Raw genomic sequence first — 26264 nt, 5'->3', positions numbered from 1 at the left:
TGAGGCAGGAGAATTGCTTGAACCAGGGAGGCAGAGGTTGCAGTGAGCTGAGATCACGCCACTGGACTCCAGCCTGGGCAACAGAGCAAGACTCCATTTCAGGGGGAAAAAAAAAAGGGAATTGAGGGTGAAGTCAAGTTAGGACAGAGCCCACCAGTGAAAAGAAATAACTGTATTCTCTTCTTTGAACTGAATTCAATTTTCTAAAGCATTGGACGTACCAGTCAGCAGTCAGGACATTGAAAAAAAATAAGTAATTTTCTAACTAGGTGGAAGCATATGAAGTAATAATTTATAGAATGGGATCTGAATTCTGGTTCTTGTTCTGTCACTAATTAACAGTCTAATCTGAGGGAAATTAATCCCTCTGTGATCCTGTTTGTTTGTTTCTCTCTTTCTTACTTTCTTTCTTTCTTTTAGAGAGGGCCGTGCTCTGTCACCCAGGGTACAGTGCAGTGGCATGATTAGAGCTTACTGCAGCCTCAAACTCCCAAATAGCTGGGACTACAGGTGCATGCCACCGTGCCTGACCAATTTTTAAATTTTTTGTAGAAACATAGTCTCTCTATGTTGCTTAGGCTGGTCTTGAACTCCTGGTCTCAAGAATTCCTCTCTCCTCAGCCTCCCAAAGTGCTGGGATTAGAGGCATGAGCCACTGCCGACTCTGACCCTGTTTTCTATATGCAAATGGGAATCATCATAATAATACCTACCTCATGAAGTTGTTAGGGAAAGAAAGTGCTAAGACTACTGCTTGGCACACAGTAGTTACTCAACAAATGAAAATATTGCTTTAAGTACAAGCATGAGTGTGAGCCAAAAATATAAATTAACATAAAAACTAGTGAGGAAGTCAGTCTTAGAGTTGGGTGAATCGTCAGAAACTTCATGCTAAGAAGATGGTAGATACATGTACGTGAGTTTAAATTGATCTTGTAGCAAAGGTGGCGAATTGTTGAACCTATAGCTTCACTGAGAAGAAAGGCTTTTTACCACTTGCTTTTCATGGTTCCCTAAGGAAGTTAATGCCAGCAACAGAAGCACTAAACTGAACTGAAATGATTTAGGAGGATTTTAACAACTGAACCCAAAAAATCAGCAATGAGAGGCTGGGCATGGTGGCTCACACCTGTAATCCCAGCACTTTGGGAGGCCGAGGCAGGCGGATCACCTGAGGTCAGGAGTTCAAGACAAGCCTGGCAAACATGGCAAAATGCCATCTCTACTAAAAATACCAAATTTAGCCAGGTGTGGTGGCGTGTGCCTATAATTCCAGCTACTCGGGAGGCTGAGGCAAGAGAATCGCTTGAGCCTGGGAGGTGGAGGTTTCAGTGACCTGAGATTGTGCCGCTGCACTCCAGCCTGGGTAATAGGGCGAGACGCAAAACAGGGCAGCTCTCAAATAATAATAATAATAATAATCATCATCATCATCATCATCATCACCAAGGAGAAAGATTGGTTAAGGAAATGACATAGAGCTATTTTCTCATGTGACCTGCACTATTTAAGTTCTTTGTGATCAAGGAAAGATGGGGGGTTTTAGGGCTAGGGTGAGGATTGTGGTCTGAGAAAAGAATAGGAAATCTGACCTGGCCAATGTGGGAAATTTGTTAGGTTTTGAGGAAAGATGAGTACAGCCAGTGCTCGACTTATGACCACGGTCGGGACCGCAGACTGGTCATAACACGATTTGGTCGTAAGTTGAGTAGGCTATATGTACAGTTGAAATGGTGCACGCGGAGATGGTAGTGCTGCTGGAAGCTGGTCCGGCACTGTCGTAAGCCCAGCTGGGCAACGTTTGCGCTGCCAGACGCAGAGCAGTCGTGGCTAGCGATTGTGGTCGTAAAGTCAAGTGGTCTTAAGTTGCATAGGTGGTAAGTCGATCAATACCTGTAACAGAATTATCCAGTGGTGACAGTGGCCACATTAGGGGTGGCTATCCAATGTGTGGTGAATGAGGTCCTTGGGTCTTATCCCTGCCTAGCAGTGCTTTATGCCTGGTCAGATAAGATGAAAACGAAGCTCATCAGCCCCACCAAAAAGAACTCAAAACCCAGCTTTCAGGATTTGCAGAGGATGAGGAGAAATGCCTAAGTGGTCATTAAAATGAATGATGAAAATTAGAAGCAAGAATTTAGATGAGCTAAGATATTAGGCAAAGATCCAGTTTGGGAAATAGTGACAAGGAGTGATCATTTAAAGGAGCAATTTATAAATGAATAGATGTCAGCTAGAGAATCGGTGGACCTATGAGCTAAAAGAGGCCTTGGGTAATGTGGCAAAGGGCAGGGCATCCATTGATCTCAGGGAAACAGGTGAAGGTAAGCATGTCATAGGACAAGGCAGAAGGAGATTCATTTGTTCATTCAGCAAATATTCACTGAGTGCCCCCATTGTATAACGCATCATGCCCAGGAATGCTGGGTCTGTCTTGGTGAACCTGTCCCCAGGGGGAATGGTGGTGTTGCCTGCAGTGGAACACTACATGATTGTAGATCAAAGTAAAATTCTGCCTGGACTCATTACAGAAACCCAGGGGAACTTCACAGCTGCTTTCAGAGATGCCGTGGGCTGATCTGCCCTGTGAGCCTCAGTTGGGTGGTACAAGTATGGCGTGGAAAAGTGGTCCGTGAACATGAACATGTAGCCAGCACTTTTCTGGTTCTGTTTTCCTACTACTGGGCTGCCATGTTGCACAACCCTAGGGGGCACCATTCACATAGAATATAATCTGAATGGTGGCCTCTGAAACTGTCTGATGCAACAGCACTAGACAGCCACATCGTTGGTTGACCAACTTCTAGCTGCTAAGCCTGATGGGTTAACAGGAGGAAAAACAACAAAAGATAAAAAGTGGAGGACTTCACTGGGCATGGTGGCTCATGCCTGTAATCCTAGCAGCTTGGGAGGCTGAGGTGGGAGGATCACCTGAGGTCAGGAATTGTACAATATCCTGGCCAACATAATGAAACCCTGTCTCTACAAAAAATACAATAATTAACCGGGTGTGGTGGTGAGTGCCTGTAGTCCCAGCTACTCGGGAGGCTGAGGCAGGAGAATTGCTTGAACCCCAGAGATCAAGGCTGTAGTGAGTCTCAAACTGCACCACTCCACTCTGGCCTGGGTGACAGAATGAGAACGCTGTCTCAAAAAAGAAGTAGAGGGCTTGATGAGAGGTTTTTATTAGTTTCTGCTCTTCCTTATTCATCCCCACTGTCCTACTGATATACCCTGGAAAACTCTAGCAGCAATAGTTCTACAAGGTGTCACTCAAGCATAAGATAGAACATAAATATATATTAGGTCCAAAGGCTCCTTCTTCTCTCTCTTGTCTTCCAAACTGTGAGTTCATTTGTTTTTTTCATTTATTTAGCCATTCATTCATTCATTTAACAAATAGGTGCCAGGTCCTGGTTATGTGCTAATCATTATTTTAGTGCAGTGGCTACAGAAGTGAGTTCATTTTTTCTAGGGGGAAGACAGGCAATAAATATATTAGGTAAATAAATTATATAAAATATTAGAAGGTGATGGGTGCTATGAAAAGAAAAATTAGCTGGGGTAATGGGGATAGGGAATGTGGTTTGTGTGGGGCTGGGGGGGGGGGCTGCTTGCCCATAAAACACTTATTTGAATTTAACAAACCTTCCCCTCACCCCTATTCTGCTCATGGGATGGATGTAGCCTAACACCAGGGTGCATTTGTTTTTGTTTTTGTTTTTGAGACAGAGCCTTGCTCTGTTGCCCTGGCTGGAATGCAGTGGTGCAATCTCAGCTCACTGCAACCTCTGCTTCCCGGGTTCAAGTAATTCTCCTGCCACAGCCTCCCAAGTAGCTGGGATTACAGGCATGTGCCACCACGCCCAGCATATTTTTGTAATTTTTTTTTTTTTTAGTAGAGATGGGGTTTCACCATGTTGGCAAGGCTGGTCTTGAACTCCTGACCTCAAGTAATCCATCCACATTGACCTCCCAAAGTGCTGGGATTACAGTCAGGATACATTTCTTGACAAGCAGAACATGTACCCATTCTGGCCCCTCGGATGGGGCACAGCCTGCACAACCACACACCTACCTGTGGGTAGCCTTTACTGTGAAGGTGACATTTGAGCCAAGGCTGGAAGGTGAAGAGTAGAAGTCGGGGGGGATGAGTACTGGGGGCAGCAGGAACAGCCTGTGCAAAGGACCCAAGCAGCAGCAGGTGGCCATGTCCTGGGAACAGCATGAGGCGAGTGTGCCTGGAGCACCATGAGTCAGGGAGGCGGGTAGGGGAGCAGGTCAGGGAGGGAGGTGACGGGCAGGACAGGAGCAAGAGAGATGGCACTGGACGCAGAGCACCTGGTGGGCCCCAGTCACTAGACACTCTTTTACTCTGAAATGGGAAGTCAATGGAGGGTTGTGAGCGGATAGAATCTGACTTAGGTGTTAAAAGGATACCCCTCCCCTTGTAGTGGAGAAAACTTTCTTTTCACCTGTTGGCCTTTCTTCACCAGTACAGTGACAGGAGGTAGAGGGCTTAAAGAGGTTTTTTGTTTTCTTTTTAGAGACAGGGCTTTGCTGTGTCACCCAGGCTGGAGTGCAATGATGCAATCAGGGCTCACTGTAGCCTTGACCTCCTGGGTTCAAGCGATCCTCCTGCCTGAGCCTCCCAAGTAGCTGGGATTACAGGTGTGCATCACCACACCCAACACATCCTTTTTTTTTTTTTTTTTTTGGAGCAACAATGTTTTACTACTGTGTATTGCCAGGCTGATATCAAACTCCTGAGCTCAAGCCATCCTCCGTCCTCTTTCCTTAGCCTCCAAAGTGCTGGGATCCATAAGCTTTTGGTTTAAATTGAAGCAGTCCTCCAAGTTTCCTTCAAGAGTTCACCCAGAGGCCACAGTGAGGCTTAGGTAAATCTCACTTGATGATGAAGATGGTGCTTTGCTTGGTCCTGGTCTCTGGGTCTTCACTGTTGTAAAGGACATTGACTCATCCATTTGATATCCAAGTTCCCAGCCAGCTGAGTCTCTAGCTGATGCCACAGCCCCACCCCTCGATGAATTATGCAGAGTGAGGCACATCTAAGGCTCAGAAACACTCTTGGGTCACCTCATTTGTCCCCTCCCTGCAAGCGTTCTTTAGAACTTAGCTCCTCCCTCCTCAGTCTCCCATATCCCCCTCAGGATCGTTCCCATATCCTGTAATTCATTTGATTCTGCTTAACTTTCACTGAAAAACGTGAATGCACACCCTTAGAACCCATCCTACACAATTTGTTACTAAGCTTTCTTTAGCTTAGAAGTTTCTCCCCCTCTTTTGGCAGATTCAGAAACCTCAGGTTTGTTCGAACGGCAGAAATACTATCGGGAAAATTGCCTCTGCAGCCTCAGGAATATTGGAATGTGATCCAGAAGCACTGCCTGGAGGCGCACGAGATTCTTCTCAACAAGTTAGTATCTGCCGTCCGAGTGGGGCTGAACCTCGGTATCTTAAAGACTGAAAACCCTGAGATGAAGCTGGTACCCAGCCTGTGGGTCGTCCCACCGACGTCCTTTCCTGTCCTCTTATTGTCATGTCCAGCTGCTCTCTGTGCCTCACGCCTAGTCTCCCTCTGCCTTATTGAAACTCTCCCATCATCATAGAAGGCTACCACTCGCATTCCCTCCTCCTGGAATCCTTTAGACCAGTGGTCCCCAACCATTTTGACAATAGGGACTGGTTTCGTGGAAGACAATTTTTCCACCGACTGGGGCAGGGGAATGGTATCGGGATGATTCAAGCACACAACATTTACTGTGTGCCATATTTTTATTATTACATTGTAATATGTTATGAAATAATTATACAACTCACCATAATGTAGAATCAGTGGGGTCCCTGAGTTTGTTTTCCTGCAACTAGATGGTCCCATCTGAAGGTGATGGGAGACAGCGACAGATCATCAGGCATCAGATTCTCCTGAGTGTGCAAGCTAGATCCCTCGCATGTGCGGTTTACAATGGAGTTCCCGCTCCTGTGAGAATCTCATGCCGCTGCTGATCTGATAGGAAGCAGAGCTCAGGCGGTAATGCAAGTGATGGGGAGCAGCTGTAAATACGGATGAAGCTTCGCTAGGCTACCTGCTGCTCACCTCCTGCTGTGCAGCCCAGTTCCTAAAACCAGTCCATGGCCGAGGGGTTGTGGACCCCTGCTTTAAACCTTGCTGTGTTACAGGGTAATGTACTTGAATAACTTATATTCAGATGGTCCAGATAAACAGCCTCAAGATTTCAAGGTGAAGGGGTTTCAGACATTTGGACAATTCCTTTTTCCTTTTCAAATGCATGCAAGGCTATATCCACAGCCAGAGAAATTCTCTTGTGTAAAATAATGATAATAATACTTATGGATGGGTTTTCTATTAGCGAAAATGTAGATGCAATCATTGGCACATAATAGCTGCTCAATAAATCTCATACCTCTATGACTATAACCAGTAGTAGTGCCTCTCTGATTGCTAGAGTAGTACCTTTTTAGAGTCAGAGAAAAGATGCAATAGGATGAAAAGGCCCGTGGGTTCCCACAGGGAATTAGAAACTGGGGGACATGGAAGGAAAGAAACAATGGAGCATCTATTTCTTCTTTGTTGTTGTTATTTGTTTTTGAGACAGAATCTCACTTGCTCTGTCACCCAAGTTGGAGTGCAGTGGCACACTCTCAGCTCACTGCAATCTCCAGTCTCCCAGGTTCAAGTGATTCTCCTGCCTCAGCCTCCCGAGTAACTGGGACTACAGGTGTGTACCACCATGCACCATGCCCAGCTATTTTTGTTTTGTTTTGTTTCGTTTTTGCTTTTGTAGAGATGGGGTTTTGCCATGTTGGCCAGGCTGGTCCTGAACTCCTGGTCTCAAGTGGTCTGCCTGCCTAAGCCTCCCGAAGTGCTGAGATTACAGGCATGAGCCGCCACACCTGGCTATTTCTTCTTTTGGTTAACTGATTTCTACCATCAACTTCTGATCAGCCATGGCCACACTGGAGTTTCTCCTCCCCCATTTTCTTTCTTTGCTCCTTGTTCTCTCTTTCCCTCTACGAAGTCTGAATCAAAAGTCAGGCACCTGCCAGAGAGAGAGAAGTGGGACAGAACATTCTAGTTCCTTATGCCCCTTTACCCTAATCTCTGATTATAATGAAGAAACTGTGGACTCTTTCAGCAGGATGTGCCACCAATATCCCCTTTCCATTTGGGCATTGTCAATGGAAGAATAATCTCTTAATTCAAATCATATTACTTTCTTCCCAAGAAAGAGGCATTGGCAGGTAAGGCAGACAGAAATTGAAAGTACTGATTGCAAGGCTGCTTGGTGAGACATGAGCCCATCTGCCTCATCACAGAGCTCAGGGGCATGGCAAGAGAGTTCCTTGGAGCCCAGAAGAGCTTCTCACATGGACACCCTTCTGTTTTTACAGGTGGATCCCCACCTGTGCCCAGCTTTTTACCTCAAGGAAGGAGCACTGGGTTTGTTTTGCTCCCAAGAGCAAGTATGACTCCTGTCGAAGGATTGAGGAATATTTTGCTTCTGTGGCATCGTTTATGTCGTTGCAGCTCAGGGAGCTGGTCATTAAGTCGCTTGAGGACCTCGTTTCCCTTTTCATGATACACAAAGTATGTCAGGGACCTGCACTTGGACCATTTGAGGGGAATGACCTGGTCGGAACCAGGATTCTGTCATGTATGTCCTCAGCTGTGAGCCAGGGCACAAAGTGAAATGCTTGACTTGCACCCACATCAATCAGTCAGTTGTTAGTTTATAAAAATGCTTTATTTTAGCTGGAAGAAGGATATTGAATGTTCCTAACACAAAAAAAATGGTAACTGTGACCAGGCGCAGTGGCTCACACCTGTAATCCTAGTAACTTTGGGATTCGGAGGAGGGCAGATTACCTGAGGTCAGAAGTTCAAGACCAGGCTGGCCAACATAGCGAAACCCTGTCTCTACTAAAAATTCAAAAATTAGCTGGGCATGGTGGCCCACACCTCTAATCCCAGCTATTGAGAAGCTGAAAAAGGAGAATTGCTTGAACCCAGAAAGCAGAGGTTGCAGTGAGCCCAGATTATGCCATTGCACTCCAGTCTGGGTGACGAGTGAAACTTTGTCTCAAAAAGAAAAAAAAAAGTAAATGTTTGAGATGATGAATATGCTAATTACCCTGATCTGCTTACTATACATTATATGTATCCCATAAATATGTACAATTAAGAGGTATGAATTTTTTAATGTTTAAAGAGAAATATAAAAACATAAAATCTTCAAAAATCCAGTCCAGCTGTGGATTGGAATAATTTTAAAAATGATTTCTTTAAATACATAGCAAGCTTTCTTGAGATAATCACTCAGTATTAAGTTGATAAAAATTTGCAGAAGTAGAGAAGTTGTTAAGAAAATTTAAAGAAAAATTGCATAAAATGAAATACATATGTCTTACAGTTTAGGGAGAGGGAATCATTTTTTCATCCTCTCTGTTACAAGGAACGGGGAGGGGGTTGGAAAAGGCTTGTTTTCAGTCTTTGGCTTGATATTGAGGGAGTATTGTGTGTTTCATTGCAGATACTGGCTTTTGTTCTTTGGTCTTGGCAAGGGACACCCCTAAAGACAAAAGGCTTTGTTGACCTAATTAATAACTTCTTTCATGAAACTGTTTTAGTGAAGTCAAAATGAAAACTAAAAACACTGGCCAGGCATGGTGGCTCACGCCTGTAATACCAGCACTTTGGGAGGCTGAGGCAGGTGGATCAATTGAAGTTGGGAGTTCAAGACTAGCCTGGTCAACATGGTGAAACCCCATCTCTACTAAAAATACAAAAATTAACTAGGCATGGTGGTGGGTGCCTGTAATTCCAGCTACTCAGGAAACTGAGGCAGGAGAGTTGCTTGAACCCGGGAGGCATAGGTTGCAGTGAGCTGAGATCACGACACTGCACTACTCTAGCCTGGGGCCTGGGGGACAGAGTGAGACTCCTTCTCAAAAAAAAAAAAAAAAAAAAAAGAAAGAAAACTGAAAACACTAAGTCCTAGTTTTCAAAGCACGATAGCATTCCTGAATTTGGATTGCCTAAAAATCAATGAATATTCATTTGAATTTTATGCTATGTGCACATTTTACCTTTAAAAAGTAATAAAAGTTAAAAGTTACTTTGTTATAAAAGGTTAAGTTTTCCAAATGAAGTAAAGATGAATAATTGGCCTGTTGCTCAAAAATGTAGAAACCAATGCTGCTGAATTGCAACAGCAATGTTAGCTCTCTAAAGAGGACCAACCTATAAACATCATTGTAATCATCTACTTTGCTAAGCAGAAGAAACCTGGGGTGGAAACCAATCTCACTCTAAAATTCCACACAAAGGGAAGTGTAAAATCTTCCTATGTCTGGAAAAAAGGGGGTAATTTATAGCTATTTGATATAGAATGGGTGTTCACCAAATATTATCAGCCATCTTTAAATGGATCTAGATATCTCTGCATAACAAGTGCTTTACAGCTGACTTACAACAATTTTATTAGGCGCCATAATTTATGAGGATATTTTGTGTTAGAGCTTTCGTAGAGAATTAGAAATAGCTCTATGTCAATATTTCTGTTGTAGCAAGGTTGATATTTTGAGTGTCTAAAATAAACTAACGCCCATTAGCAACTCCCTTAAGGGTCATACAGATTACAATTAATACTTTTGGATTGAGTCAATAAGTTTTTACTGAGCACCTATTAGGTACTAAATGCTGTCTCAGGCATTTTGGAAGAGAGAGATGGTCAGACATAGATCCTGCCCTCAACTTTAGAGTAGAGAAGTTGAGATATGCATATCAATTCCTACCACAGAGAAAGAAAAACATACTAGGCTGGGCCTGGTGTTTCATGCCTGTAATCCCTGCACTTTGGGAGGCCGAGGCAGGAGGATCACCTGAGCTCAGGAGTTTAATACCAGCCTGGCAGCATGGTGAGACCTTGTCTCTAAGAAAACAAATAAAACTTAAAAAAAAAACAAAACAGAGAAAAATTACTATGAAAGAAGCAGAAATAACACAAGTTCAGAAGTAGGAGAAGATTATATCCAGCTGAGAAACAGGGAGGCTTCCCAAAGGAAGAAATGTTTTAGCTGAATTTTGAAGGACAGGAAGGATCTAGAAATTGGGTGCAGGAATTACTAAGCCACGTAAACAATGGGAAAATAAAGGCTTTAAGAAAGGGAGAGAGCATGGACTCAGGATGAGCTAAGCTATACCCAACTATCCTATCCTATCCTACCATCCCATCCCATCGCATCTCATCTCTTCTTATCATCTTATGTCGTGATCTCACTGCAACCTCCACCTCCCGGGTTCAAGCAATTCTCCTGCCTCAGCCTCCCAAGTAGCTGGGATTACAGGCACCCACCACCACATCCGGCTAATTTTTTTTGTATTTTTAGTAGTGATGTAGTTTCCCCATGTTGGCCAGGCTGATCTTGAACTCCTGACCTCAGATGATCCACCCACCTCGGCCTCTCAAAATGCTGAGATTATAGGTGTGAGCCATGGTACCTAGCCCCAGCTCAAATTTTAAACATACACAGTACATGGTGCCCTTCATTGCCTTTTCTGGTCCTCATGTAGTTCTATGAGTGTATAAAATTTACTCCCTTGATTTTGGAAGGCCCAATTTTGTGACACTTGCCATATCTTGTGTCTCCTGAAGGATGGGAATGATTTTAAGGAGCCCTACCAAGAGATGAAGTTTTTTATACCTCAGCTAATCATGATCAAACTTGAAGTCAATGAACCCATTATCATCTTCAATCCATCTTTCGATGAGTGCTGGAAATTAATATGTGACTCTTTCCTGGAAATTATTAAGCACTCTAATGGGATCCCCAAGGTATAGTAGTCATTTAATCATTCATTTGCATGATTTATTCACTTAGTGAATAAAATGTATTGAAAGAGGTTGTTTGTACAAGTCAGGTAGCTGTGGTATACAGTTAAGGGATTTCACTTTGGGGATATATCCTGAATATACCCCCTTGACTCCAGAGAGATGATTTAGACCATAAAGAAATATTCATGCAGCCCAGAATTGTGCTTCTAACAAGGGCATTAAGAACTACTTTGTGAGAGAGTAGAGTTTCCTCCATGATGTCAACTTCAATGAATCAGATAGGTCCCAAGCCATATCCCTGGGTTAATAATCCGTCATGAATCAACTGCCATTAACTTGTCAAAAATTTTTAAAGTTACGTTTTGAAGTTTCACTTGTCTGGGTGCTTGTTTGTTGGTTGGTTTGTTACGTTTTAGCCACTGTAGGCTTCTAGAGGGAATAACCTTTCCCTTCCTGGCTGAAGCCCATTCCAGTTTGCTTTCCGGAGGAGAGTTACTAAATTCCAGACACTTACTAGCAAACTTTTATTACTAGATAGGATCATACACATGGATGTAACTCCTTTTAGCTCCATCTTTTTCTAATTCCCTCTGATTGGTTGGTATGGCCAAAGGGCCATTGTCCAGTTCCATATGGGGAAGGGATCTGTGGGGTCTCGCTGGCTAGTTCCCTCACCCTCCTACCTTCTCATTTTCTTCATATATTACCTGTGCTTCACATGGGCCTTGCTCATGTGAAATGAATGCCCAGGAGTTCAAGGTTGTAGTACAAAGAGGCCCAAGCACTCTTCTCTTTGCAACCTGGTACTTACAGAGTTCTAAGGGCTCCATTAAAACTGGTGTGTGGGAGGAGAAGGAACAGTGAGCAGCCCTCCTACAACCAGTATCCCTAGGAAGGAAATGGAAGAGAAGACCCTGTAATTTGGATGGCTATATATGGGGCTTGGGGACAGCCTGTAATCCCAGCCCTTTGGGAGGCCAAGGCTAGTGGATCACAATCTCAGGAGTTTGAGACCAGCCTGACCAACATGGTGAAACCCCGTCTCTACCAAAAGTACAAATATTAGCCGGGTATGGTGGCACACGACTGTAATGCCAGATACTCAGGAGGCTGAGGCAGGAGAATCGCGTGGGCCCAGGAAGGGGGAGGTCACAGTGAGCTGAGATCATACCACCGCACTCTAGCCTGGGTGACAGAGCGAAACTCCATCTCAAAAAAAAAATAGTACTGCTAGTTGACTAAGAAAAATCTTTAAGAATAGCAACAGGTGGGTACTACCTTCACCCCCTACAAGTTCTGCCATATATATGGTTAAAAAAGAATTTTAAAAGTTAGTAAAGGTCAAGTGTGGTGGCTCACACCTATAATTTTAATGCTTTGGGAAGTCAAGAAGTGGGAAGATTGTTTGAGGCCAGGAGTTCAATATCAGCCTGGGCAATATAGCAAGACCTTGTCTCTACAAAATTAGATTTGCTGGGTGTGGTGACACATATCCGTAGTCTCAGCTACTCTGGAGGCTGAGGCAGGAGGATTGCTTGAGCCCAGGAGTTCAAGGTTGCAGGGAGCTATGATTGCACCATTGCACTCCAGCCTGGGCAAAAGAGTGAGATCCTGTCTCAAATTAAACAAAAACAAAAAATGTTGGTACGAAAAAGCCAACAAGAGACTTTTGAAAATAGCGTAAATAGCAGTATTCAAGACACAAAAAGAAACCAGGAAAGCATATTTGTGAGAAAGAATTATCAAAAGGGCTGGGCCCAGTGGCTCATGCCTGTAGTCCCAGCACTTTGAGAGGCTGAGGTGGGCAGATTACCTGAGGGCGGGAGTTCTAGACCAGCCTGTCTCCACTAAAAATACAAAAAATTAGCCGGGCATGGTGGTGGTCACCCGTAATCCCAGCTACTCAGGAGGCTGAGGCAGGAGAATCACTTGAACCCAGGAGGCAAAGGTTGCAGTGAGCCGAGATCATGCCATTGCACTCCAGCCTGGGCAACAAGAGCGAAACTTCATCTCAAAAAAAAAAAAAAAAAAAAAAAAAAAAAAAAAAAATTAAAGGAAATCAAAGTAAATATTGGAATTATTAATTTCAGCAACATAACTGAGGAAAACAAGGATGCTCTAATGCTGACTGTAATGAAAAGAGGTGAATGAGAAATTAAATGAAGCCAGATTAAATAGAAAAGAGTTTTATAAAACAAAAACTATGATAAGTAGAATTTATTTTATTTATTTATTTTTTGAGACAGAGTCTCTATCTGTCACCCAGGCTGGAGTGCAATGGCATGATCTTGGTTCACTGCAATGTCCACCTCCTGGGTTCAAGCGATTATCCTGCCTCAGCCTCCCAAGTAGCTGGGATTACAGGCACCCACCACCTCGCCTGGCTAATTTTTGTATTCTTAGTAGACATGGGGTTTTGCCATGTTGGCCAGGCTGGTCTCAAACTCCTAAGCTCAGTTGATCCACCTGCCTCAGCTTCCCAAAGTGCTGGGATTACCGGTGTGAGCCACCATGCCTGGCCTCAATAAGAAAAATTTAAATCAGCATTTATAACCATGTTAGTGCATTATTTTCATAATCAAGAAATATATATATAATATATATTTGATATATCAATATTAATATTATAATACATTATATATTATATATTATTAGTATTATAATACATTATATATTATATAATATATTATTAATATTATAATATTATATATTACTGTGGAAGAGCTGCTAGGGCCAGTTTCTCTCCTGATGGGAGAATTCTCTCACTCAAAGTGCCAGGGAATGGCAAAGTTGGAGAAGTGTGCAGACGTGAGCATTGAGTGTGATGACAAACCCAAGGAGTCTGGGACCAGAGAGCAAGGGAGACAAGCAGAAAGTAACAATTAATTACCTGTAAAGAATGCAATTGTTCGTTTTTATTTTATTTTTATTTTTTTGTTTATTTTGAGACAGGGTCTCACTGTGTCACCCAGGCTGGAGTGCAGTGGCATAATCTCGGCTCACTGCAGCCTCCACGTCCCAGGCTCAAGCCATCCTCCCATCTCAGCCTCCCAAGTAGCTGGGATAACAGTTGCACACCACCATACCCGGCTAATTTTTGTATTTTTTGTAAAGTCAGGGTTCTGCCATATTGCCCAGGCTGGTCTTGAACTCGTGAGCTCAAGTGATCCACCCACCTCGGCCTCCCAAAGAGTGGGAATTATAGGTGTGAGCCACTGTATCTGGCCAAATGCAATTGTTCTTGACTCCATTTCACAGACTGCTCTACAGAGCATGAGAGAATCAACCACATTGAAAGGGCAGCAAGAGGTATTTCATCCTCTTGAGTTTGAAGACTTACTCCCATGAGACAGGCCATCATCCTGCCCACTTGTGATCTGTCACATGGCCTGGGGGCACCAATTGTGCTGCCCTAAACGACTTCATTCACTCACTGACCAATACCAGTCCCTCCATCTTGTTGCCTTCAGCAGCTGTCTGTAGTATGGCTACAGCAAAGAAGTTGCCTCTCAAAACCTTTGGATTGGCCAAAGAAGACAAAGATCATTTGCACTTGCTTTTCCCTCTTTCTAAATTGATGCATTTCCATCAAAGGCATATAACCCATGTAACTCACTGAAGCACTCTAAAGACCTTTTTTGAGACCAGTCACTAAAAGCTTTCTTAGCAGAGAGGACAGTGGAAGGCAATGGGTCCCAGGCAGGAACTTTGCAGCCTGCATGAGTCATGCAAGTGAGAATATTCTCAGAGACACACACATGCCTTGAGGGAATTAGAGTGCCTAGATGTGGAGACTCATGCCTGTAATCCCAATATTTTTGGAGGCTGAGACAAGAGCCAGAATTCAAATTCAATTACCGGACCATCTCCATTATCTGAACGTTATGAAGCCAAACCAGCAGTTCAAGACCACCTGGGCAACATAGAGAGAGCCCCTGCCTCTACAAAAAAATAAAATAAAAATAAGAAAATTAGTCATGGTGGCATACACCTGTAGCTCCAGCTACTCAGGAGGCTGAGGCTGGAGAATTGCTTGAGCTGAGGAGTTTAGGGCTATAATGAACTATGATAATGCCACTGCACTCCAGCCTGGGTGACAGAGTGAGATCATCCCCTTAAAAAAAAGAAATTAGAGAATGTGAATTCTCTCAGAAGATAGTTTCAGTGCCGCATGATCATAAAGCCATAGCTTTTTGTTTTCCCTGAGCTGAGAGGAGAATCTAGTACATCTCTCCTTTTTCACAGATGAGAAAATGGAGATTCAGAGAAATAGTTTAGGCCAGATGTGGCCTGTAATCCCAGCACTTTGTGAGGCCAAGATGGGTGGGTTGCTTGAGGTTTGAGACAAGCCTGACCAACATGGCGAAACCCTGTCTCTACTGAAACTACAAAAATTAGCTGGATGTGGTGCCCACCTGTAATCCCAGCTACTTGGGAGGCTGAGGCAGGAGAATCGCTTGAGCCTGGGAGGTAGAGGTTGCAGTGAACTGAGATCATGCCACTGCACTCCAGCCTGGGCCACAGAACGAGACTCTGTCTCCAAACCAAATAAAAGACTAATAAAAAAGAAACCCACCAGAGAAGTAGTTTACCAAAAGTCACATCGTCGATTAGTGGCAAATTCAGAATTAGAATCCATGTCTCCAGACTTTTCATTAGAGAGGAAAACTGGGTAGTAGGGGAGCACTACAATAATATTCATGGACTCACACAGTATTTATTGAGCACTTACTAAGTTCCAAGCTTTTGCTAGACTCTGGGGATATAACAGTGAAGATATCAAATATGATCCAAGCCTTCATGAGATTCACATTCCATTGACCCCCCTGGAACATCTCATTACACTTTCATCTAATTGCAATTGTGATGAGCGTTAAGCAGGAAAAGTTCAGAAGGTGAGCTTGAAACAGGGAAGCCAACATCCACTGGAGGGTGGGGTGAGGGGAGAACAAGGGGGGACTCTCAAAGGACAAGGCACTTGAAAGGTCAGAGATTTGAAAGATGAGTAATCCAGGCAAGAAGTAAAGGAGAGAGAACAGAGGTAGAGGGAACAGCAGGGTGATTCCAGCACTATCTAAGTGGGAATAGAGTAAAAATGCAGCTGGCATCCTTGGAAATGAGTTCATGACAGGAGGCTTTGCATTTTGCTACCATCTCCCTTCTTAAGTCTTGCAACATACAAAAGTGGTGTTTACTCTTTAGGTGGAATCTGTCCTGTTCCCAGAGCTGAAAGGATGTAATCTGATCCTTGGAACTGTTAACGCAGAAGAAAAACTTGTTTCTGACTTTTTAAATCAAACTTTCAAGGTATTTCAGAAAAATCAAGTTGGCCCTCGCAAGTAAGTTTAGTTATAACCATATTAGCTACGTAGCCTTTGGGCATTGATTTGGTGTTCTTAACTCTCATCCAATAAGCTATTCCTGTTCCCACACACCTGAACACATACATAGTAAGAATAGCCAATACTTACATGAGTATTACTATTTATCCACACTTTGTAGCTGAGGAAACTCTAACTGTCCCAGTGTTACACAGCAAATAGGATAGCCAGGATTCAAATTAAATTACAGGTCCACCTGCATTATCTGATAGTTATGAAGCCAGGTATGTTTTGGCACTTCAGAATTTCTGGGTTATATAAATATATCATAATGCATACATCATATATTATCTCACAGTTTCTGTGAGATCTGGGGCAACATATTGATATTTTTGCAGGGAAACCTATAAATATTCACATAAATAGTCTCATATCCATTTAGGCCAACTTTTGCTACCAAATAAAATTTGAAGCAACTTTCTGTTTTCAGGGCTTTTTGGATTAGGGGATTGAAAATCAGTTATCTGAACCCACAGGCCATGCCCTTTAATCATCACACTGTAGAACATCTCACAGTTGTACACGTGAGCAGTCACTATGTACAGTCCATTAATGCACTGCTAATAAAGACATACCTGAGACAGTAATTTACAAAGGAAAGAGGCTTAATTGACTCACAGTTCTGCAGGGTTGGGGAAGCCTCAGGAAACCTACACTCGTGGCATAAGGGGAAGCAAACACATCCTTCTTCTCATGGCAGCAGGAAGGGGAAGTGCTGAGCAAAAGAGGGAGGGAAAAGCCCCTTATATACCATCAGATCTCGTGAGAACTCACTATCATGAGAATAGCACGAGGGTAACTGCCCCTGTGATTAAATTACCTCCCACTGGGTCCTTCCCACATCACGTGGGGATTATGGGAACTATAATTCAAGATGAGATTTGGGTAGGGACACAGTCAAACCATATCACACTAGGGTGATCTTGTAAGTAGCTTCCAAAGTGAGACACTTTAAGAGTGAAAAGAGTATTATTAACCGTTGCCATGGGACAACAGGGGTAAACCTGGACTGTCCCAGGCAAACCAAGAGATATGGTCACACTAACCCAGAGTTTTTAGACTGCAGCTCTATTGACAGTTTTGACTGGAAAATTCTATTGTTGGGGGCTGTCTTGTGCATGGTGGGTTATTTAGCAGAATCCCTGTAGAAATTATGCAAGCCAGCAGGAATCCCCTGGTGGTGACAACCAAGAATGTCTTCAGGCACGGCCAAATGTCCCCTGGGAAGCAAAGTCCCCACCGGTTGAGAACAACTGCTAACCTAGTCAAAAAATCATGGCCTTATATTTGGAAGCCCTGGCCTCATGAATTTGATTTGGGAACTTATTTTTGAAACCTCTGTATTCCCTATTCATGAAACCTTAGACACACATTTATCTTGTTTTATTATTTTTTGAGACGGTGTGTCTCTCTGTCACCCAGGCTGGAGTGCAGTGGTGCGATCTCAGCTCACTGCAACCTCCACCTTCTGGGTTCAGACAATTCTCCTGCCTCAGCCTGTAGTTGGGACTACAGGCATGCGCCACCAGGTCCGGCTAATTTTTGTATTTTTAATAGAAACAGGGCTTCACCATGTTAGCCAGGCTGGTCTTGAGCTCCTGACCTCAGGCAATCCACCCGCCTTGGCCTCCCAAAGTGCTGGGATTACAGGTGTGAGCCACTGCACCTGGCCCCAGTTTTGTCTTCCTGGATTGACAGTTCCGCAGACTTCTCATTGCATCTCAGTTTCAGTGTCTCAAGTGTTGGCCAACTCTCAGAAGCATGTACTGAGTCCCACAGAGTTATTTCTGCTTAGTCGTTGTCATTTTTATTTTAATTCAAATTTATTTTAAACCAGATCATCCCAAACACATCCTCCAATTTTGGGGAAACCTGTCCAGCCATTTTTGTATCATTTGATAACAGATAGAGAAAAATGTGATTTTATTTAATAGATTTTAGGTCAATTAGTCCCAGATTGTCATCTTAAGATTTAGGCATAGAATTTTGGAGCTGGAAGAAGGGATAGGGATCTCAGGTGTCCCCTTTGTCTGTGGTTTTGCTTTCTGCAGTTACACCTACCTGAGGTTAACTAAGGTTGGAAAATATTAAGATATTTTGAGAGAAGCAGACCACATTCATATAACTTTTATTTTTATAGCGTATTGTTATGTGTTCTATTTTATTATCAGTTATTGTTAATCTTTTGCTGTGCCTACTTTAGAAATTAAACTTAATCATAAATACATATGGATGTATAGGAAAAAACAGTATACAAAGGTTTCAGTACTATCTGCCGTTTCAGGCATTCACTGGGGGTCTTGGAATATATCCCCAAGGGTAAGGAGGGACTACCATAATATTTTGTTGCATATTCACTGTATGTCAGGCATAGCATTAATTCATTTGTATATACTTTATTACAGTTAAGCATTACAATAATCCTACAAGATGTTAATTATCATTTCCACTTAAAATTAAAGACACTGGGCCCGGCATGGTGGCTCATGCGTGTAATCCTAGCACTTTGGGAGGCCAAGGCGGGCAAATGCATTGAGGCCAGGAATTTGAGGCCAGCCTGGCCAACATGGCAAAATTCTCCCTTTACTAAAAATACAAAAATTAGCCAGGTGTGGTGGCACACACCTGTAATCCCAGCTACTTGAGAGGCTGAAACACAAGAATCACTTGAACCTGAGAGGAGGAGATTGCAGTGAGCTGAGATCACGCCACTGCACTCCAGCCTGGAGGACAGTGAGACTCTGTCTCAAAAAAATAATAAAACAAAATAAAAGACATCTGTGATGGTTAATACTGAGAGTCAACTTGATTGGATTGAGGGATACAAAGTATTAATCCTGGGTGTATTTGTGTAGGTGTTGCCAGAGAGAAAATAAGGACGAAGAAAAGCAGAAACCCCTGATAAACCCATCAGATTTCATGAGACTTATTCACTAGGGACAAGGCAAGTCCCTTCTGCCTTTGAGCCTGTAAAATCAAATGCAAGCTAGTTACTTCCTAGATACAATGCGGGTACAGGTATTGGGTAAATACAGCCATTCCAAATGGGAGAAATTGGCCAAAACAAAGGGGCTGCAGGGCCCATGCAAGACTGAAATCCAGTGGGGCAGTCAATCTTTAAACCTCCAAAATAATCTCCTTTGACTCCAGGTCTCACATCCAGGTTATACTGATGCAAGAGGTGGGTTCCCATGGTCATGGGCGGCATGGGAAGGTGGGCTTGGTTTTGAAATGTGAGGGCATGAGATATGGAGGGGCCAGGGGCAGAATGATATGATGTGGCTATGTCCCCACCAAATCCCAACTTGAATTGTATCTCCCAGAATTCCCAGGTGTTGTGGGGAAGACCCAGGGGGAAGTAATTGAATCATGGGGACAGTTTTGTCCCATGCTATTCTCGTGATAGTGAATAAGTCTCGCGAGATCTGATGGGTTTAACCGGAGTTTCCACTTCAGCTTCTTCCTCATTTTCTCTTGCCGCCACTATGTAAGAAGTGCCTTTCGCCTCTCGCCATGATTCTGAGGCCTCCCCAGCCATATGGAACTGTAAGTCCAATTAAACCTCTTTTTCTTCCCAGTCTTGGGTATGCCTTTATCAGCACTGTGAAAACAGACTAATACAACACCGATCCTTGAAAAAAGTGAAATATCTTGTCTAAGTTCACAGCACTAGGAAGTGGTAAAATTGAAATTCAGAGCCAAAATTCTGAGTTATCTGTTTAATGGAACTTTTGCCACGTGATAGTTCTCTTTCCTAGTTTGGGCTAGATTTTTAAAAATGCTACCATGTCTTCATTTGCCACTCTGACTCATCTGATTTGGTGACTTGTATTCATGTGTTTGATTTCATCCTCTTCAATATGGAAGATACTTAAATGTCTACAAAAAGTATGATGACTTGCTGGATAACACAGCAGAGCAAAACATCACGGCGTTCCTGAAAGAAAATCACAACATTGATGATTTTGTGACGGTAGGAAATGTCACTTGAAATTTCATGCCTTGGCAACATGTGCTGCAGACAATCCAATGAGCACTTAATGTCTCTTTAGTGCATAGACCATGCTCAGCATTGGGCTACGGTTGGGTGAGGGTGAGGCTGGGGGCAAATGGGAGAGGCTCAAAGGCAAATCAAGCTACTAAATATGCTCCTTTCTACAGAGGATCAATTCCATAAAGATACGGAGAAATGAAATTGCATCCATGCACATCACTGTGCCTTTAGCCATGTTCTGCCTTGATGCTATGACCTTAAACTACGATCTCTGTGAGCGAGCTCAAAATCTTAAAGACCATCTGATTCAATACCAAGTGGATATAAACCGAGACATGAATACCAGGTATCATAATTCTGTGCAGACAAATAGCAATGGTATTTGGCATCACCTGGAGATGGAAAAGTGACCAGAACTTGCACCTTTCAGCAATGAACAGATTATTTTCTAGTTCAAGTTTTTTCTGCCCCTAGGTAAGGGTAGCGAGGAATTCAGTTTCAGGCTAAGAGGTGAACAGTCAAGAGAAAACACCATGGGGGTTGGAGGAGGTGGATGGAGGGCATTTGTTAGCTATTTTTCTCTGATCCTGAAGCTTTTGCCTTCTTGCAGGCAGATTCAGGAGAATGCAGAGTGCTTCCTGGGATTGTCTATCTGAGGTCATGGGCCCTTCTCACTGTCCATCTAGCACATATTCTGAAACACAAAGTGCTTACAGGCACATTTTTCTTAGAATCACTCCTGGGCAGAATTCTGCTGTGTAGGTATGGGAATTCTATTGTTCTATCTTTTCCTTTTTCGAAAAGGGGGTTTCACTCTTGTCTGGAATGCAATGTCCTGATCATAGCTCACTGTAGCCTCGACCTCCTGAGCTGAAGCAATCCTCTTGTCTCAGCCTCCTGAGTAGCTAGGACTATAGGTATCCGCCATCATGCCTGGCTAATTTTTTTAATTGTTTCAGAGACAAGGTCTCGCTATGTTGTCATTGCAGTGGCTATTCACAGGTATAATCACAGTGCACTGTAGATTCAAATTTCTGTACTCAAGAGATCCTCCTTTCTCTATTTCCATATCTTTTTTTTTTTTTTTTTTTTGAGACAGGGTTTTGTTCTGTCCCTCAGGCTGGAGTGCAGTGGCATGATCATAGCTCATTGCAGCCTCGACCTCCTGGGCTCAAGTGAGCCTCCTGCCTCAGCCTCCTAAGTCTCTTGGGACTATAGTCGTGAGCCACCATGTTTGGTTCTATTGTTCAGCCTTAAACTCTATATTATGCCTTTATTTTACTGATAACTATGTGTTAGACAAGATGTTTTCGGTGGTAATGGTTAGATGCTCAAACAGACTGGCTAGTGGTCATTATTATTAAATCATTTTATTTTATTTTACATTTATTTATTTATTTATTTTGAGGTAGGATCTTGCTCTGTGGTCCAGGCTGGCGTGCAGTGGCTCAGTCATAACTCACTGCAGCCTTGAACTCCTGAGCTCAAGTGATCCTCCTGCCTCAACTTGCATCGCTGTCTTTTTTTTTTTTTTTTTTTTTTGAGACAGTCTCACTCTGATGCACACGCTGGAGTGCAGTAGGTTAAAAGGGAATTTGGGGTTCACGTGTTGAAAAATTTAGAGTTTCTAGCTTCAGGCCCTCAACGCTGCAATAAAGATGCAATTCCCCTCTCTCTGCTTGGCTTTCTCCACGTTGGCTCCATTCTCTAATAGGTTCTTTCCAGTTTATGGGCTTCTGCAGCTCCAGGCTTACATCCTCCCAAAAGGCAAAAGTTTCTTTTTCTAACATCCTTGGAAAAGTCCTGGCCCATGTGAAGTTGGCCTGAATTGGGTCATTGGTACAACATTGAAGTAAGCACTGTGGCCAAGAGGATGGCTTGGATCTGGCTGGTGTTCCCATCCCTGGGGTGGGTGTCAACCCTACCTAAACCACATGAACTGAAAGGGGTGAGGGTTCCCAAGAAGACATAGGTGTTGTTATAGACAGAGATAATGGATGCTCGGCTGAGATGGCAACTGCCTGCTACTGTGTCTCTATTTGAAGGTTAGAAAGTGGTTATTACATGTTTAAAGTGATTATTCCATGTTTAAAGTCCTCTCTTCCTCAAAGCACTTTAAACTATAGACCAAAATAATTTAGTGGCCAGGTGCTGTGGCTTACGTCTGTAGTCCCAACATGAGATTGGATTTACTTTGTGAGGCAGAGGCAGAAAGACTGCTTGAGCCTAGGAGTTTGAGACCAGCCTGGGCAACATAGGAAGACGCCATCTCTACAAAAATAAAAATTAAAAAATTAGCCAGGCACAGTGGCATGTGCTTGTGGTCCCAACTACTCAGGAGGCTGAGGTGGGAGGATCACTTGAGCCTCAGAAGTTGAGGCTGCAATGAGCCATGTTCATACCACTGCACTCCAGCCTGTGCATCAGAGTGAGACTCTGCCCAAAACAAAACAAAACAAAACAGTACAAAACAAAACAAAAAACAAAAAGAGAGAGAGAGAGATGCAAGTTGAGGCAGGAGGATCACTTGAGCTCAGGAGTTCAAGGCTGCAGTGAGTTATGATTGAGCCACTGCACTCCAGCCTGGGCCACAGAGCAAGACTCTACCTCAAAATAAATAAATAAATAAATGTAAAATAAAATGAAATGATTTAGTAATAATGACCACTATTAATATTACATGCTATATTATTCACATATGAATAATTTTAGCATTTTATGGTACTTTAAGTTTTACAAAATATATATCCGAAAATCATCAGCAAGTTAATAATAATACTTTAAGAGGTTGTTCATTATTTTCTCCATTGTGTTGATGAAGACACTGAGACTCTGACAGATTAGGCAGTCGTGTATCTGGGGATTAACCCAGTTCATTTTGACCTCAAAGTCCATGTACAATCAGCCTTCTCACTCATTGATGAAGAGGTCAGATTCCTAGTTGGAACCAGAATATCTGGTTTTGAATCCAGATATTTATGAGCTATGTGATGCCGGCCTCACCTCTTGGATCTTTAGTTTCTTTGCTTATAGGATATGGGTTTGGGACCAGAACAGCAAAAGATTTTCAGCCTTCATACTACTAGGACACTTTTTAAAAAATTGAGACAGAGTCTCACTCTGTTACCCAGACTGGAGTGCAGTGGCATGATCAAAGCTTGCTGCAGCCTCAACTTGCTGGGCTCAAGCCATCCTCCTGCCCCTAGCTGAGAATGCAGATACACACCACTATGCCTGGCTAATTTTTTGCATTTTTGTAGCGATGGAGTTTCACCATGTTGCCCAGGCCGGTCTCAGACTCCTGGGCTCAAGCGATCCTCCCACTTCAGCCTCCCAAACTGCTGGGATTAGAGGCATGAGCCACCACATCTGGCCTACTTGGAGACGTTCTTTGGAAAGTTTGAGCCATGGATTTTTTTTTTCCTTAAGTATTCATCCATTTGTTCCTGTCAAATCAAAGCAACGTGGTGCCTTAGTTGATTGGTGCATCCATCCTTATTGAAATAAATGTATAATGTCCTTAGGTCTTTTTCATATAAGTGAAAATAAGAGCCCCATTATGAACCAGGGATATCCATGAATGCAGAAACCCCAGGTTGGCCCAGGTTGGTGGCTGGCTTCTGAAGTTTCTGTCTGCTTTAAAAATAACATCAACATGTCATGATCAAGTAATAATAACAGAACTATGATATGATTGCTAACATTTGTTGAGGGCCACTCTGTGCTAGGAGTGGATTATTTGCAGATAATTTGCTTCTAATTGTAGTTAAGATGCTGAAGACCAGTCATTTGCTTTTGCATAAATTAGCATATTCAAATTATCTGTATAATAATATCATTGTTCAGTCTTATGTTTGAAAAGTGGGCAGTTGGACCTGGTGGCCCCAATAATGGAACATAACATTTTCTCTGCCACTGGGGATCACCTGTAGCCCATGAGGAGAAACTTACTGATGTACAGGTATTGATCGACTTAGGACCTATGCAACTTATGACCATTCGACTTTACGACCACAATTGCTAGCCACGACTGCTCCGTGCCTGGCAGCGCAAACATTGCTCAGCTGGGCGTACGACAGTGTGGACCAGCTTCCGGCAGCACTACCATCTCCGCGTGCACCATTTCAACTGTACATATAGCCTACTCAACTTATGACCAAATCGTGCTACAACCGGTCTGCGGGTCCCAATTGTGGTCGTAAGTCAAGCACTAGCTGTACTGTTAAAAGCAATGATTAAGGCCAGGCACGGTGACTCATGCCTGTAATCCCAGCACTTTGGGAGGCCAAAACGGGCAGATCTCCTGAAGTCAGGAGTTTGAGACCGACATGGCCAACATGGTAAAACCTGGTCTTTACTAAAAATACAAAAATTAGCTGGGTGTGGTGACAGGTGCCTGTAAATCCAGCTATGTGGGAGGCTGATGCAGGAGAATCACTTGAACCTGGGAGGCGGAGGTTGTAGTGAACTGAGATATCACACCACTACAATCCAGCCTGGGTGACAGAGAGAGACTCTGTCTCAAAAAAAAAAAAATTAAAAATTAATTTAATGCTCTATTTCAATATAAAATGTGAGGGATTGCTGTTGGTGGTGGTGGTGGTGATGTTTTGGTCTAAATGTAGGTTCTATGTATGAGAGGTAGTATGGTATATCTGTTAAGAGTATGAACTAGGCTGGGCGTAGTGGCTCATGCCTGTAATCCCAGCACTTCAGGAGGCTGAGGTGGGTGGATCACAAGGTCAGGAACTTGAGACCAGCCTGACCAACATGGTGAAACCTTGTCTCTATTAAAAATGCAAAAATCAGCTGGGTATGGTGGCGCATGCCTGTAATCCCAGCTACTCAGGAGGCTGAGGCAGAATAATCACTTGGACCTGAGAAGTGAAGGTTGCAGTGAGCTGAGATCGCACCACTGTACTCCATCTTGGGTGACAGAGAAAGACTTTGTCTCAAAAAAAAAAAAAAAAAAAAAAAATGGACTATGAGCTTTGGAGTCAATTCACCCAGGTTCAGATCTTGGCTCTGACGCCTACATACCATGTTGCTTTCAATAATGTTACTCAGAGTCACAGTCACTTTCTTCCATTATAAAGTGTAGATAATAGTAGTATCTACCTCTTAGAATTGTTGTGAGGCTTAAATGAGCTAATATATGTAAATGATTAGGATGGGACATGGCACTTCATAATGGCTTATTACATAACAGGTATTACTATCATTACAACTGTTATTCTTCCTGGAGTTTAGTGTGCATGTGAATGTTATCCATCAAGGATTTGCAGGTAGGGCAAAAAAAAAAATCAAAAACCATTGTTTTTGTTTCCAAGTAGGAATGATATCTTTTTAGCATGGAGTCTTAAAAGAAAGTCATTTTAGATGGTGATGATGATGACGACAATGGCTGTTTCTTTTCTATAGCATTTGTAATCAGTACAGCCACATCGCAGACAAAGTCAGTGAGGTTCCTGCCAACACTACGGAGCTGGTATTTCTCATTGAATTCTTAAAGAAATCCAGTGATGTCACTGTGTTCAAACTCAGGCGGCAACTTAGAGACGCAAGTGAACGGTTGGAGTTTCTGATGGATTATGCAGACTTGGGGAGTAAGTCCAAAGCCGCATGTGTACATCAAAATGCATACCTAGCTGTATATTTTATATTTGTATATATACCATTTAAAATAGTCTATGTGTATTTATATATTTAGGGGTAAAGTGTTGAGAAAAAGGATAGTTATATGAATTCTGCCACTAAATATCAGGAAAGCTGTCTTTTAAGTGCCCCCATACGTTAGAGGCACTAATTTTATACTCATATCCACGGTAATTTGAATCACACAAAAGGAATCTTGTTAGACGCAAAGGAGACATAGCTAGGTACTTGCCCTCCAGTTCTTAGATGCCTGTCTTGGCATCTGTGTCTGGGGTTCTGGAAAAGTCACTTCCAAATGCAGAATCATTTTTTTAAATGAGTAGATTTCACTTGCCTGTAATCTTTTTTTTTTTTTTT

General features: G+C 42.9%; 1 protein-coding gene across 6 annotated transcripts in view; it reads left to right on the top strand.

Moving 5' to 3' along the window:
- Positions 1–26264, top strand: part of DNAH3 (dynein axonemal heavy chain 3) — a 237164-nt gene that overhangs the window by 26604 nt on the left and 184296 nt on the right. For 5 of the 6 annotated variants that reach the window (XM_037740562.1, XM_017534343.1, XM_017534342.1 and 2 more), the window contains 7 exons: positions 5312–5437; positions 7435–7630; positions 10698–10877; positions 16080–16216; positions 20126–20231; positions 20420–20598; positions 25674–25858. In XM_037740562.1, the coding sequence (XP_037596490.1) occupies positions 5312–5437; positions 7435–7630; positions 10698–10877; positions 16080–16216; positions 20126–20231; positions 20420–20598; positions 25674–25858 (1109 nt within the window). The remainder of the gene's footprint in view (positions 1–5311; positions 5438–7434; positions 7631–10697; positions 10878–16079; positions 16217–20125; positions 20232–20419; positions 20599–25673; positions 25859–26264) is intronic. The other variant, XM_037740566.1, reaches the window with a different exon arrangement.

The sequence above is a fragment of the Cebus imitator genome, unplaced genomic scaffold, assembly GCF_001604975.1.
Source record: "Cebus imitator isolate Cc_AM_T3 unplaced genomic scaffold, Cebus_imitator-1.0 Scaffold85, whole genome shotgun sequence".
Lineage (NCBI taxonomy): Eukaryota > Metazoa > Chordata > Mammalia > Primates > Cebidae > Cebus > Cebus imitator.
The sequence above is the reverse complement of the archived record's forward strand: the minus strand, read 5'-3'. Positions and strand labels throughout refer to the sequence as shown.